We start from the raw sequence: 12,858 nt of genomic DNA on the forward strand, positions 1-12,858 counted from the left end.
AGAGCCCGCTGGCCCGTCACCCAGCCCCACGCTGGCAGCCACGACGGCCCTCAGCCCCGCGCAGGGACGCGCCGGAGACATCCGCCCAGGCCCGCTTCCGGGGGGAAGTGACGCACACAACCAGCTTCCGGCTCGGGAGGCGCGGCCCCACCTCCGCGCCGGGCAACTTAAAGGGACCGCGACCCCGAGGAGGCTTGAAGGAGACCGGTGGGGACGGGGCGGGGCGCAGCTTTGCGGAGCCGTAGCGCAGCGCTGGGGAGGGGGGGGGCGGCCGAAAGGGGGGTGGTGGTCGGGCCGCGCAGGCGGAGATGGAGTGGGGCCCGGGCTCAGGCTGGTCACGGGGGTGAGAGGGGACCCGTCGGGGCGGGGGGGGGGGGGGGGGTGGGAGAGGGTCTCGGACCCCGCGCAAGCGCAGGCCTTGACCGTCGGCGTCTCGCTCTCTCCCCGGCAGGGAGGCTGCCGGCGTGGACCGCGGGAAGGCGGGGCTGGGGCTCGGCGGGAGGCCTCCCCCGCCGCCGCCCCGGGATGAGCGCGCCCAGCAGCTGCTGGACGCCGTGGAGCAGCGGCAGCGGCAGCTCCTGGATACCATTGCCGCCTGTGAGGAGATGTTGCGGCAGCTGGGCCGCCGGCGGCCTGAGCCGGCTGGTGGCGGGGTCAGTGCCCGCTCCGGGCTGGGCTGGGGGTGGTGGTGAAGAGTGTCTGCCCACTGGCTAGGCCGGCCGAGAAGCCCTTGCTTCCCAGGGGAGAGGGGGTGGAAAAGCGCCCCGCCGCCGCTCGCTTTACCTTTAACCTCCTGTGATCTGGGCGAGAGGTTTTGAAAAAGTTATCTAAATGCTAGAGGCTACATCCTTGCAGGCCCTGATCCAAGGCCCTTCCTCCCTGGCTTACTTTTCTCCTTTCTGTTCCCACTAGAACGTCTCAGCTAAACCCGGAGCGCCCCCCCAGCCAGTTGCCGCTGCCAGAGGTGGCTTTCCAAAGGATGCTGGCGATGGAGCTGCGGAGCCTTGACCATCCCCTAGCTGGGCATCCTAACTTCTCTCCCTCCCCAGGGCTGGTGGCTGGACTCTGAATAACTCCCTTCAGGAAAAAGGGGCTAGTCTTCACTGGCAGTGGCGGTACTTGGCCGTTAGCCTGGGATGGCAGCTCTGTTGGCAGTTGGGTTCACTCCCACTTCATCCTGGCTGAAGGCAGTGCTGTGCTTTGAAATGTAGCCCACGATTTCCCAGTCTGATTACTCGGATTTGGGCAGACCAGTAGTGCTGGCCAGAGTGGTCTGGTCTGGCCTGCTTTGGGGGTTCCAGGTGGTATTACATGTTCATTTCATGCTTTGGGAGCTCTAAGCCCCCTTAAACACCTTCAGCAGAGCCTTGATTAAAAGGAAACCTGCAGACTCTCCTGGTGACGGGCCTTTCCTTTCTGTCCCCTCTCCAAGACTGATGGCTGGGGAGGGGGGATGGAAAAAGGTCAGCCATGGGCAGGAATGGGAAGTAATGCCACAGATACTACTAGATTTAAATAAGCATTTAATTAAGATTTCATTAGTATTTAATATTGCTTTTTCAATTCCAAAAAGTTAAATTTTCACTTAGCAGATATTTTAAAGTACAATATTAAGTTTATACAAAATGAGCAATTAAGCAAACACCATTATTTCACATTCTTCAAAAATACAAATTTGTATTTATTCTTTTGGGTTTGGAGGTTTCTTCCTTTGGAAGTACTGAACATGTAACATTTTCATATCGCTCAGTGGAAGTTTATTGTTCCCATGTTTTACACTTAAAATAAATTTGATGAGACTTTTACATAATCCAAATAAAATTATTTGGGACTTAAAAAATTGTCACTAAGACCACTGGCCAATGATTGGTGTGTGTCAAAAGAAAAAAAGGCAATTTTCAGGGGCGCCTGCCTTGCCTGGCAGATCTGACCCAGAGCCACAAAAACCTGTTTCCAGCCACCTTCCCCAAATTGGGTCTAGGGGGGAATAGCCACTTTGAATTCTGACCTCCAACTCCACTTTCTTCTAAACACATGAAAGATGTAGGTTGTTGGGAGGCCTGAGAACACAGAGGAAAGGGGCAAGAGAAGCCTCTGACTTGGCACCACTATAAGGGCAAAGATATTGCAGAAAACACCCTGGGTTTTGGTGGGGAAAAGTTTTATGAAAAAAACTCCCATAAGAAAAAGTTGAAACTGCCTTGAGCTGAGAAAGGGACATGCCATTTATCACCCTTTTGGCACAGTGGACATACCATCAAAAGGGCAATGTATGATCTTAAACTTCACTTCCAGTAAAAGAAAAAAGCAAGAAAGGAAAAAAAAACAACCTTGTACTATGTACAACTTGACATAAAAATCCAGTTTAATTTGCATTTTTCAGTGCAGACTCAAGCCCTCTCTTGAGTGTAACAGAATTGCTCAAACAATGCCCATCAATTTCCCTTAATGGCATGAAAAGAAACAAGGGACTCTTCTCCCTTCCCCCCAGCCCCCAAGGGTATGCAAGAATAAATGCCTGGGTATGCCAGGCACCAGTGGCTCACACCTGTAACCCTAAGCTATTCTGGAGGCTGAGATCTGAGGATCACAGTTTGAAGCCACCCCAGGCAGGAAAGTCCATGAGACTCTTACCCCAAATGACTACCAAAAGGCCAGAAGTGGAGCTGAGGCTCAAGTAGTAGAGCGCTAGCCTTGAGTAAAAAAGCTCAGGAACAGCACTTAGGCCCTGAGTTCAAGCCCCAAGTCAGCCACAGAAAAGAAAAAAAACAACAAAATAGAACAAACAGATGGTCCAATCAGAAATATGCACTATTCAGTTTTGTTGTTAACCTCTTTTCCCCAAATGTTAAGGAATGAATAATTTTCCTTCCATCTGTCACAGCAGAATCATGTGCAAATTGTATCCATGAATCTTTCTGCTTTGAAGTATTCTTAAAACATCTGTAGTCTATAGCCTGAGAATTGAAGATGAAACAAGAATAGGTAGGGGAAAGGAAGAAAGTTGATCAAGTAGATTATTAATACCTTTGTTTACTGGATTTTATGAAGGCTGGAAGCCTTTTTATGAACCATCACAGGTAGGACAAGGAAGCATATAGAAATGGCTCCTCCCCCACCCCCTAACATATTTCTGATTGGTGTTATTTAAAAAATTGTAAACTCTTGAGCAGTTTTGGTGCAATCCCATAAATCAATGGTTTCAGTGATGCTGGAGAAATCTTTTAAGATCCAGCTGAATGGATGTAATTATAAATATGGCAGTCTAGGAGGTGCCAGGTGTCTTACCGAGGAACAATCTGTCTTTCAGCCATCACTTTGTAATGGTGAAGTGGGGAAAGATGGCAATAGACCAAGAAGTGGTGAAAAGGGCCTCAACAGTCAGCAGAAAAAAACGCCCACAGCAGTTCTCTCGAGAGCCTGAGGGGGGCGCCCAGGGCACGCAGGGAAGGCTTGCATAGATTGAGCTGAGAATGCCTAACAGTGGTTCGCTCTGTACAGCCTCACAGCACAAGGGCCAATTGAGTGGAAAAAACACGGAAAAACACGGACAGGCCAGGGCCACATGGGACGACTGTCAAGCTACACATATTGCACCAAAACAAGTGCTTTTCTTTTCACACCTCAATTTAACTTTTTATTCTGAGCAAAAAATAAAACTTTGTGGAAAGTATATATATGTATGTATGTATGTATGTATGTATATATGAGTATATACACACACACACAACAGAAATTGCAGCAATTGGGTTAAAGATAAAATAACCTAAAGTGCGTTTTAATTTTATTATTTCTTTAACATACCAATATGAGGTTCTGCAAACATCCCTCTGGACACATTCAGCATTATACAAAGTCTCAGGAAAACCCATCTATCCTCCATTATCCCCACCAGTCTGCTGCCTTGACCCTGAAATGATCACTTTCCATCCATTGACCCTTCTGGAAGCGATGAGGAGAAAGTTGCCCCTTCCTGTCTTCCCCAGAGAGGTCTTCCCATCTTAAAGCCTCTCATGACACTACTGTCACCAAATTAGTGGTGCTTCCAAGACTGTGCCAGGAAAGATTGACCATTTTTACCTCAACGCTCTGTCTGTGGAGGGCCAAATTCACCAAGGAGTATGGGGGTGCTAGATAGTCTCTTTACCACCTGTCCCCAAACCATCACCTTCTGAAGGGAGAGTCCAGCTGAGATGCTAGGGGGAGCTTGTGTAAAGCTGGTGGGGGGAAGGGGGGGAGGAGGGGGACGGACAATTGCTGAGGTTACCATGGGAAGATGGTAGAGTCCACTTGCTAGCACTCTTTTTTTTCTAACCTCATACTCCAGGCTCACTCCCAGGATGAGGAAAGCACATTCTCCATCAAAGTTCTTTCTGGCTCCAACATAACCAGGGGCCCTTCCTTCTCTAAGGTCCCTAGTACTAGAGGCTGGACTTGTAGAAGGAAAATGGGAGGGAAGAAGTGCTGGCACGGTTGTGGAAGGAAAGTCTGCCTACCCTGTGAAATTTACCTTCTCTGCACCACCACTCACTGACATGTGAAGCACATTTCTGATTTTCCCAAAGTGGATGGAATCAGCTAAGCCACAAAAGGCAGATACTTCAAGTAGAAAAGTCTGTCAGCATAAATACTGCTTAAGATGCTTCTCCACCCCAAGTCTGTAGAGCATGAAAAGCCACTTGTATGGACAGGGGCCAATGCCCTGGCTAACCAGGAAGAAACAGTATCTAAACTTGCACATGTCCTTCCCTGGGCTCAGAATCCAAGGTGATCTAAGGATGGGTACATAGGAAGGTCATGACTACCCTCTAATACAAGCTCACTTTAGGGTCCCATCCACTTGCTCTCTCAGAGGTTATACAGAAAACACCAAGGGCCTAAGCTCAAAAATTCTTATAGGAGCCTGGCCTGGCCAAGTGAGCCCGGACAATTCATGCCCAGTACTGGTTTTCTCAGGAGGACTAAGCCATTGTGGTAACAGAAGATTCTTTTTTGCCTTATCAACTTCTGCTGAGGCCAATGGATGCCAAGACCATCAGCCTCTTGCAGGAGGGGAGTACAGGTCAAAAAGAAATCAACTCTGGCCAGACTCTGGGCATGAGAATCACCTACTTGATCTGAGGTTTCACTTCTCATACAGTAACTGTGCTGCCACCACCCATCCAAGTTTGTTCCTGAAACCCAGGCTAAAGGCTGTATCTCTGGCTTCAAGGTTAGTCTTGAAGTCTCAGTGGGCCTGAGTAATGGCTCAGAGAGCAGGAGAATGACCAGTACAGATCTCACTGCCTTATGTGAGGACCCTGCTCCTTGCTGGCAGCAGGGAAAGGATCCCTGGGAGACAGATGCTAATTCTACACCTTGGGCCACACATGGTGTCTGAGCTTGGTGAGCACTCATGACTACATTAGGTAGCCAAAAGAGAGCAACTTTCCATTCTCATGTGGACTGTATTTTATCTTTTATTTTAAGAGGCAATGACCTGGAGTCAAAGGCAGACAGATGGATACAATTCTATACACAAATCAAAAAGGGTTTTTTTTCCCTATAGCACAACTTAATGAAAAGTTCCAAATGAGATAACTTATTGCAACATTTCAGGCTTTTTGGTGGAAGGGGAATTTTTTTTTTGTTTTACCCTGAGTAGATCATTGTTTGTAGGTTTTTTGTTTTTGTTTTTTTGTTTTTTTTTCATCTTTTTGCTTACAAATCACATGACTAAGCTGAGCAAGTCACACCCTTCTTTGCACTGTACTACGCTTATGCAAAATCGCAGAGGTGAGAGGTGGAGATGGTAGGGAGCAACAAAAAGCCTGGCTAGAGAACCTGGAACCCTAAGACCTGCCTGCCAATCACCTGCCAATTCTTTCACACTTCCTTCAAACTGCAACTTCCCCTGAGAAAGCAAGATGCAGCTCTTCTTCTGTGAGGAGGAACACACTGTTGAAGCAGACCCCTAGTTAGTAACTGGCCACAAGCCATGTTTTCACTCTCAGACAAAGCAGGAGTGTTCGCCAGGAAAAATGCTGTGTGACCCACAAGCCCTTGGCAAGCAACTGAGAGACACAAAGAACCAGGAAGGCAAAGACTGAGGTGGTGCTGCTAGAGCCTGCTCTGCACACACATCATCAACAAATAGCAGTTGAAAGCTTGCCTACAGTCCTGGCACAACCGTCACTCACAGCCATGGGCCAGGCTTGAAGCCACCCATCTGTGCTGAGCCAGCTACAAGATGACCTCTGCAGCATCAACTTGGAATTCCACCAATGTCAAGTGCAAACAACAAAACCATCTCAGCCAACTCACAGCTGTCTCACCTGCCCTGCTATTGCTCACTATGATGCAAAAGTTGGACTTTCCAGACAAATATTAGCCTCAGAGTCAAAGACATATGGGGAAGAGCAATGCCCAACATAGCGAACTTCCTTCTGCCCAATCCAAAAAACCCCCAGTGCAAAGGATGGGCAGTACCAGAGTGATGGAAACCACATCCTTTCATTTAGTATTTTTATGCACACAAGTAACCTTAATTTCCAAGTTCACATAACAATAAGCAAAAGTGACATACAGTGCAGCCAAACAGTTCACTTATAACTTAGCTTTTTTTTTTTTCTCCTCCAAAAGATCAGGTCAGTAAAATGGGTACTCCTGGGATGTGAATAAAGAAAATACGTCTGAAAGGTGAGGCTTTCAAACAGCAGGCTTCTTCATCCTTCCAATTTCTGACCCCATGATAGCAGGCATCACGCTTCATGCGTCCTGTTCCCCCTTTTCCTGGAGGTGAGCATGACAGGCCCTTCCCCTGGAGAAGCTGCTGGCCAGGCCCATCTCCTCCATCCCCTACAGTAGTGCTTCAATGCAAATCAGATTGGACGGGTGTCCAGGTTCTGGAAGGACAGGAACTCTGACACATCCATGGCACTTAACATTTCTGTGTGAGGGATGGAAGGAGCCTCAGCCTGTTGGCTTTGCTCAATGGAAAAGGGTCCCATGGAGGTGGATGATGAAGGGGGAAGGGGCTGGAAAAGTCTAGGGTGGTAGTTGCAGGCTGGGCCCATCAGGAGGCTGGGAGTTCGGCTCTGGAGGGGGTGGGGAAGAACAGCCCTTTCTCCGACCAGATGCCCGCTCCTTCGCAGAGTCCCGGCATGCACACTGACACTGACATGCCTCCTCTTGTTTGATGATGATCACAGGAACACTGAGGCCAAACTGTTGAACAGAGCTCCCTGCGAGAGAGGTGAGACAGACTGCTCTTCAAGTTGCCATGACTAGATGCAGGCACACACAGACTAGGAAAGGGCTGAGTGCCATGGAGGCAGAAATGGTAAGCAGGATGGGTATCAGGCTCCAGGCCTTGTTCTGCTTTAAACAGGACTAGGGAAAGCCTCAGACACTCTCCATCCCTCAATACAAAGCCCTCTTTCCCTACAGAAACACATATACAATCCAGATGTACCCCATCCTTCTCAGCTTTACCTCCCTGCCAGACACGGCAGGCACCTCCCTTCTCTTGACTCTTTCATACCTCTTGGGCCCTTCTCTTTGCCTAAACCTCTAATAGTGTTTTCTTCTGGGCAACTTCCACTCACCTTCCATGACTCAGCTGACATCCTTCATACCATACCCCTTCTCCCAGGCAGAATTTCCTATGGGCTATGCAGAGGGTAGGCCATGAGAAGCCAACACTGAGCTGTCTGGCACACATGTACAATGCTGTTGCCTTCCTTCTGTACTTCTCCCACACTGATCAGGACCAGTTTAGACTTCAAGCTCCTTAGTACTTCAAGCTTCCTCAGTGTGCTACATGGTAAGTGTCAGCCAATCTCTTCTTATACAGCTAACCTAGCTTGTGCAGCGTTGTGGTTGGTTCATGTAATTCAACAGAGCTATGGACCAATGAACTCAACAGGGTGGTAAGGAGGCCTGAGATCTAGTGCTCTGGTGCTCACAAATGTTTACTTATGACCTTGGGGAGTCATTTAATCTTTTTTGGGTCCAAGATCAATCAATTGATCCATCCACTCATCCATTCATCTCTCAATCCATCCATTCATCCATCTATCCATGAGACCAATTATCTCTGAATAGTCTGGCCTGCAACCCTAGAGCTGAACTCTTGATCCTCCTGCTTCAGCTTCCTAAGGGCTGGGATCTTGGGTATGCACTGCTATACCCAGCTCTAGGTCCTAGTTTCTTAATATATAAAAGAAAAAGTTCAAAATAAAAATGCCTTCCAGCTATGCATGAGTTTCTGACCTAGATATTGTTTCTTCCTTACTGTAATTAGAAAAGAGTCTAGTCAATTAACAACTGCCCTCTTTAGCATTAACTGTGAATCAAACTTTCTTCTGGCTGCATATAAAAGCTGTATCTGAAAGGCAAAGAACTGTCACTAGGTTAAAAAAAAAAAAAAAGGAAAGAAAAATGGCATCTGCACCAGAAGCCATTACTATAATAAATGATACAATTTAAGTCTGAGAATGGGCAAAGCTTTATAAAACTTCAAAGCTGAGGCAAAGAAATAATTTACTATATCTCAAGGGGCCCAAGAAAATTAACTTGAATTTAAAACTAACATAAAATTACATACCTGTGCTACTGGCTACTGGTACTGCGGTGGTAAAATACACCTGTTCAACTTTAGATGCTTGTTGCTGGAGGAAAAAAAAAGTCACACTTATAGCCACTCCAATATGGAAGACATCCAGAGACCTGAAACCCCCAATTGTAATGGTCATCCAAGAGGATAGAAAACCCCTAGTGTTCGTGGTTTTTGCACTGAGTGATGTTTTGTTTGTGCTCTGCCATGAGGTCACTGCACTATTTGACATTCTGTGCTGACAATGTTCCTAGCTTTGTACCCCAGTACTTGGCTGTCTCCCAGCTGTCTAATTCAGTGGGCTATGTGTCCGAAGACTCCTCCAAGATTGCTTTCTTAAGCTGATGGTTTCCATAGAGGGAGCCCAGGGCTGGCTTTCCCTTGAGGCTGTCACCCCCATCCCATTCTGTTGTGAAAGTAGAAATTTCTTTCTTCCTCTTAGGGATTAGCCTGCACACTAAGAACAGCTAAGGCTGCTTCTCACAGGTAGTGTGCCCTAGGCAGTGCTGTCAGAGCTGAAAGGGATAGTTCTAGAATGAGCCTGGACTCAGCTACACCTGATTCAAGCCCAAGATCTGTCAATTTCTTTGTTTTTGTTTGTTTGTTTTTTGGGGGGGGCTGGTCATGGGGCCTGAACTCTGGGCCTGGGCGCTGTCCCTCAGCTCTTCAGCTCAAGGCTAGCGCTCTACCACTTGAGCCACAGCGCCACTTCCGGCTTTTTTCTTTTGGCTTAGGAATCGAACCCAGGGCCTCTGGCATGCAAGGTATGCACTCTACCACTGAGCTACCTTCCCAGCCCCAGATCTGTCAATTTCTTGAGTCGCAATTTCTTGTAAAAGTTGGAATGTTAACCAAAAATCTTTTCAAAAGACTCATGAAAAATGTCCAGTAACTATCAGTGATATATATACATATATATATATATATATTTATTTATTTTTGGCAGTCATGGAGCTTGAACTCTGGGCTTGAATGCTGTCCCTGCACTCTTCAGTGCAAGGCGAACACATTACCACTTGAGCCACAGTGCCACTTCCAGTTTTCTAGTGATTTATTGGAGACAAGAGTCTCATAGACTTTCCTGCCCAGGCTGGCTCTGAACCGTGATCCTCAGATCTCAGCCTCCTGAGTAGCTAGGATTCCAGGCATGAGCCCCTGACACCCAGCTGATTTGTATTGTTATTAAGGAGCAATATAAAATTGTGGCTACATCACATTTATCACTCTAGTACACTTCCTATTAAGTTGACTAACAGATTTCTGCTTTCTTTAAGTCATATTTTAAAAGGGCTTTTTTTCTTAGCCCTAGAAAGCAGTGTTCAAGCTGACTCTGGGAAGAAGTGAAGGCACCTAGCTAAAATAATAATAGATCTTGAGACAAAATAAGTAAAATAAATAAATAAAAATAAAAAATGCTGGGCACTGGTGGCACATGCCTGTAATCCTAGCTACTCAGGAGGTTGAGATCTGAGGATCGCAGTTCGAACCCAGCCCTGGCAGGAAAGTCTGTGAGACTCTTATCTCCAATAAATTACTCAGAACAAGCTGAAAGTGGTACTGTGGCTCAAGTGGTACAGTGCTACCTTTGAGCACAAAGAGGCTTGGGGACAGAACCCAGGCCCTGAGTTCAAGCCCCAGAACTGGCAAAAATAAAAATAAAATGATGGAGACTTGAGCCCTGGTGTTTGTTTTGTGCTGGTTCTGGGGCTTGAACTCAAGGCTAAGCACTGTCCCTTAGTTTTTTTCATTAAATGCTAGTGCTCTACCACTTGAATCACATCTCCACTTCTCACTTTTTGGAGGTTAACTGGAGGTAAGAGTCTAACTGACTTTTCTGCAGGGGTTGATTTCCAACCATGATTCTCAGATCTCAGCTTTCTGAGTAGCTAGGATTACATGCATAAGCCATTGGTGCTAGCTATTTTTGTTGTTTTGTTTTATTTTTGAAACAGTATTTGACGCTTGATTCTCCTGCCTCTGTCATACAAGTACTGGGAGTATAGGTGTACGCTACCACACCTGGCTGAATCCCATTTTTAAATACACAAAAATGAATTACATGGAAAAAGAATGACACTTGCTTTATGTACCTTCCCAGTGTTAGGCCCAGAAAAACAATAAAAACCACAGCCACATGGAAGCAGTTTATCACACACTGGACAGACCTTCTCAATAATCCTGGCCACTGACATGGAAATAGACTGCCATTTCTGGAATTTGAGTACTCTATTTAATACTATTTTTCCAGCTTGTTTACATCCATCCACAAATTTTCCTCCCTCATACCTCTTTTTCTTCATCTAATTCTACCCAAATCTCAAGACTCCTTTGATCTGTGTAACCACCCAGAAAGTCCCTTAGCGTCTGAACACTTCAACTGGCAGCACGATCAAATAACTAAGAGCCCAGACCCTGATGCAGTTTGTTTTTGCTTGAGTCCTAGCTTTGTCTGGTGTAAATTACCTGTTGTAATGTGTTAAAAAGTACTTAAGGGCTGGCTGAGTGGCTCAAGTGGTAGAACACCTGGCTAGTGAGTATGAGTTTAGACCTAAGTATCACCCCCCCCCAAAAAAAGCACTTAAAAGCTGGAGATGTAGTTTCAATGGTACAGTACTCTCCTAGCATTCAGAGTCCTGCTCTGAACCCCAAAGGGGAGGTGGAAGGGAACTGCTTAGTTAATGGAATGTATGGCACACAAATATAAACATAGAGACAGTAAAGAGATTAGTGGTTGCTAAGAATGAGGAGAAAGGGAGAGGGCTGCAAATGTGAAGCACAGGATAGAACTATTCTGGATACAAACATTATGCATTTCTGAAATCTAACAGAATGTACAGCACAAAGAAAAGACAGACCCTTCTAGGTCAGCCTGAGCTAGAGAGTAAGACCATGTCTCAAAAAATAAACAAAATGAACCTTAATGTAAATTATGGACTTTAATTAATAATAATAATGTATTAATTTTATCTGATGCAGAATATTAATAATCTGGGAGGGCTAGGAATGTAACTCAGTGGTGGAGCATACATGTTTTACGTGCTGGACTCTATCCTAAGCATCTAAGTAAAAAAATCTAAAAATTACAAAATTTACATCTACCCACAAATTTAAAAAATGTATATAAAGTAATGACTGGGGGCTGGGAAGTTGGCTCAGTGGTAGAGTGCTTGCCTCGCATGCATAAGGTCCTGGGTTCGATTCCTTAGCACCACATAAGCAGAAAAAAGCCAGAAGTGGTGCTGTGCTCACGTGGTAAGGCACTAGCCTTGAGCTGAAGAGCTGAGGGATAGTGCCCAACCCCAGAGTTCGGCCCCTACGACCAACAAAAAATAAAATAATGACTGGCATATGTTAGATCCTCAGTTTAAAAATTTGCCTAGAGGGGCTGGGAAAGTGGCTCAGTGGTAGAGTGCTTGCCTTGCATGCCTGAGGCCCTGGGTTCCATTCCCCAGCACCACATAAGCAATAAGAAAAAGCCGGAAGTGGCGCTATGGCTCAAGTGGTAGAGCACTAGCCTTGAGCTGAAGAGCTGAGGGACAGCGCCCAGGCCCAGAGTTCAGACCCCATGACTGGACCCAAAAAAAAAAAAAAAAAATTTGCCTACAGCCAAGCACCAGTAGCTCACACCTGTAATCCTAGCTACTTAGGAGAATGAGATCTGAGGACTGCAGTTTAAAGCAGCCCAGGCAGGAAAGTTCTGGAGACTCTTATCACAGAAACTAGAAGTGGCACTGCAGCTCAAGTGATCAAAGCCCAGGCCCAGAGTTCAAGCCCCATGACTGACCAAAAAATAAATAAATAAATAAATAGCCTAGTGAATATGGTAGCATATGCCTGTAAGTTCCTCAGAAGGCTGAGGTAAGATAACTTGAATCCAGAAGTTGAAACCAGACTATACAACACAACTGGAGACTCTTTCTTTGGGTGACACACAGAGAGAGAGACAGACAGACAAACAGATAGAGAGAGTGCAAGGTGGTACATGCCTATAATTTAATTTAAGGCCAGCTTGGGCCACATAGTAAATCTCAAAAAGAGAAAAAAGTTTACACTTTTTTCTACTTTTAGGCATGTTAGCCTCTTTAACCTGAATGCTTGAATGCCTTGATGGAAAAAAAAAAAACCCAAACACACATTTTTCACTTTTATCATTCAATTACCCAGGGTGGAGTCTGGTGAAGGGTGGGGCATTTCTAGAATCATCCTTAGAAAATGATTCTAGGGGAGCAGAGGCGTGGCTCAGTGGTATTACATCCCCAATA

General features: G+C 46.1%; 2 protein-coding genes across 5 annotated transcripts in view; one reads left to right on the forward strand and one right to left on the reverse strand.

Annotated features, from left to right (window-relative positions):
* Nucleotides 1-6: 6 nt before the first annotated feature.
* Nucleotides 7-2,326, forward strand: LOC105986207 (chromosome unknown open reading frame, human C1orf122). 2 transcript variants are annotated; one of them, XM_013017025.1, is made up of 3 exons: nt 7-343; nt 452-653; nt 913-2,326. In XM_013017025.1, exons 1-3 carry the CDS (start codon nt 309-311, stop codon nt 1,006-1,008), a joined length of 333 nt encoding a protein of 110 aa, XP_012872479.1. In that variant the 5' UTR covers nt 7-308; the 3' UTR covers nt 1,009-2,326. The 2 variants fall into 2 exon arrangements, with proteins under 2 accessions (XP_012872479.1, XP_012872480.1); XM_013017026.1 differs by having other exon boundaries at nt 7-207.
* Nucleotides 2,327-5,655: 3,329 nt separating this feature from the next.
* The window catches only part of Mtf1 (metal-regulatory transcription factor 1), a 44,436-nt gene continuing 37,233 nt past the window's right edge, over nt 5,656-12,858 (reverse strand). For 2 of the 3 annotated variants that reach the window (XM_013017032.1, XM_013017033.1), the window contains 2 exons: nt 8,588-8,651; nt 5,656-7,223 (listed from right to left, as the gene is read on the reverse strand). In XM_013017032.1, the coding sequence (XP_012872486.1) occupies nt 7,027-7,223; nt 8,588-8,651 (261 nt within the window). In that variant the 3' untranslated portion in view covers nt 5,656-7,026. The remainder of the gene's footprint in view (nt 7,224-8,587; nt 8,652-12,858) is intronic. The other variant, XM_013017030.1, reaches the window with a different exon arrangement.

This window comes from Dipodomys ordii, unplaced genomic scaffold (genome assembly GCF_000151885.1).
Source record: "Dipodomys ordii isolate 6190 unplaced genomic scaffold, Dord_2.0 Scaffold33, whole genome shotgun sequence".
Classification (NCBI taxonomy): domain Eukaryota; kingdom Metazoa; phylum Chordata; class Mammalia; order Rodentia; family Heteromyidae; genus Dipodomys; species Dipodomys ordii.

Bases quoted from the DNA above. Each gene is read 5' to 3' on its own strand.
- LOC105986207 (XM_013017025.1), top strand. From the start codon at position 309: ATGGAGTGGGGCCCGGGCTCAGGCTGGTCACGGGG. The intron at 344-451 runs GTGAGAGGGGAC...TCTCCCCGGCAG, and splicing joins GGCTCAGGCTGGTCACGGGG to GGAGGCTGCCGGCGTGGACC. The intron at 654-912 runs GTCAGTGCCCGC...TGTTCCCACTAG, and splicing joins CTGAGCCGGCTGGTGGCGGG to AACGTCTCAGCTAAACCCGG.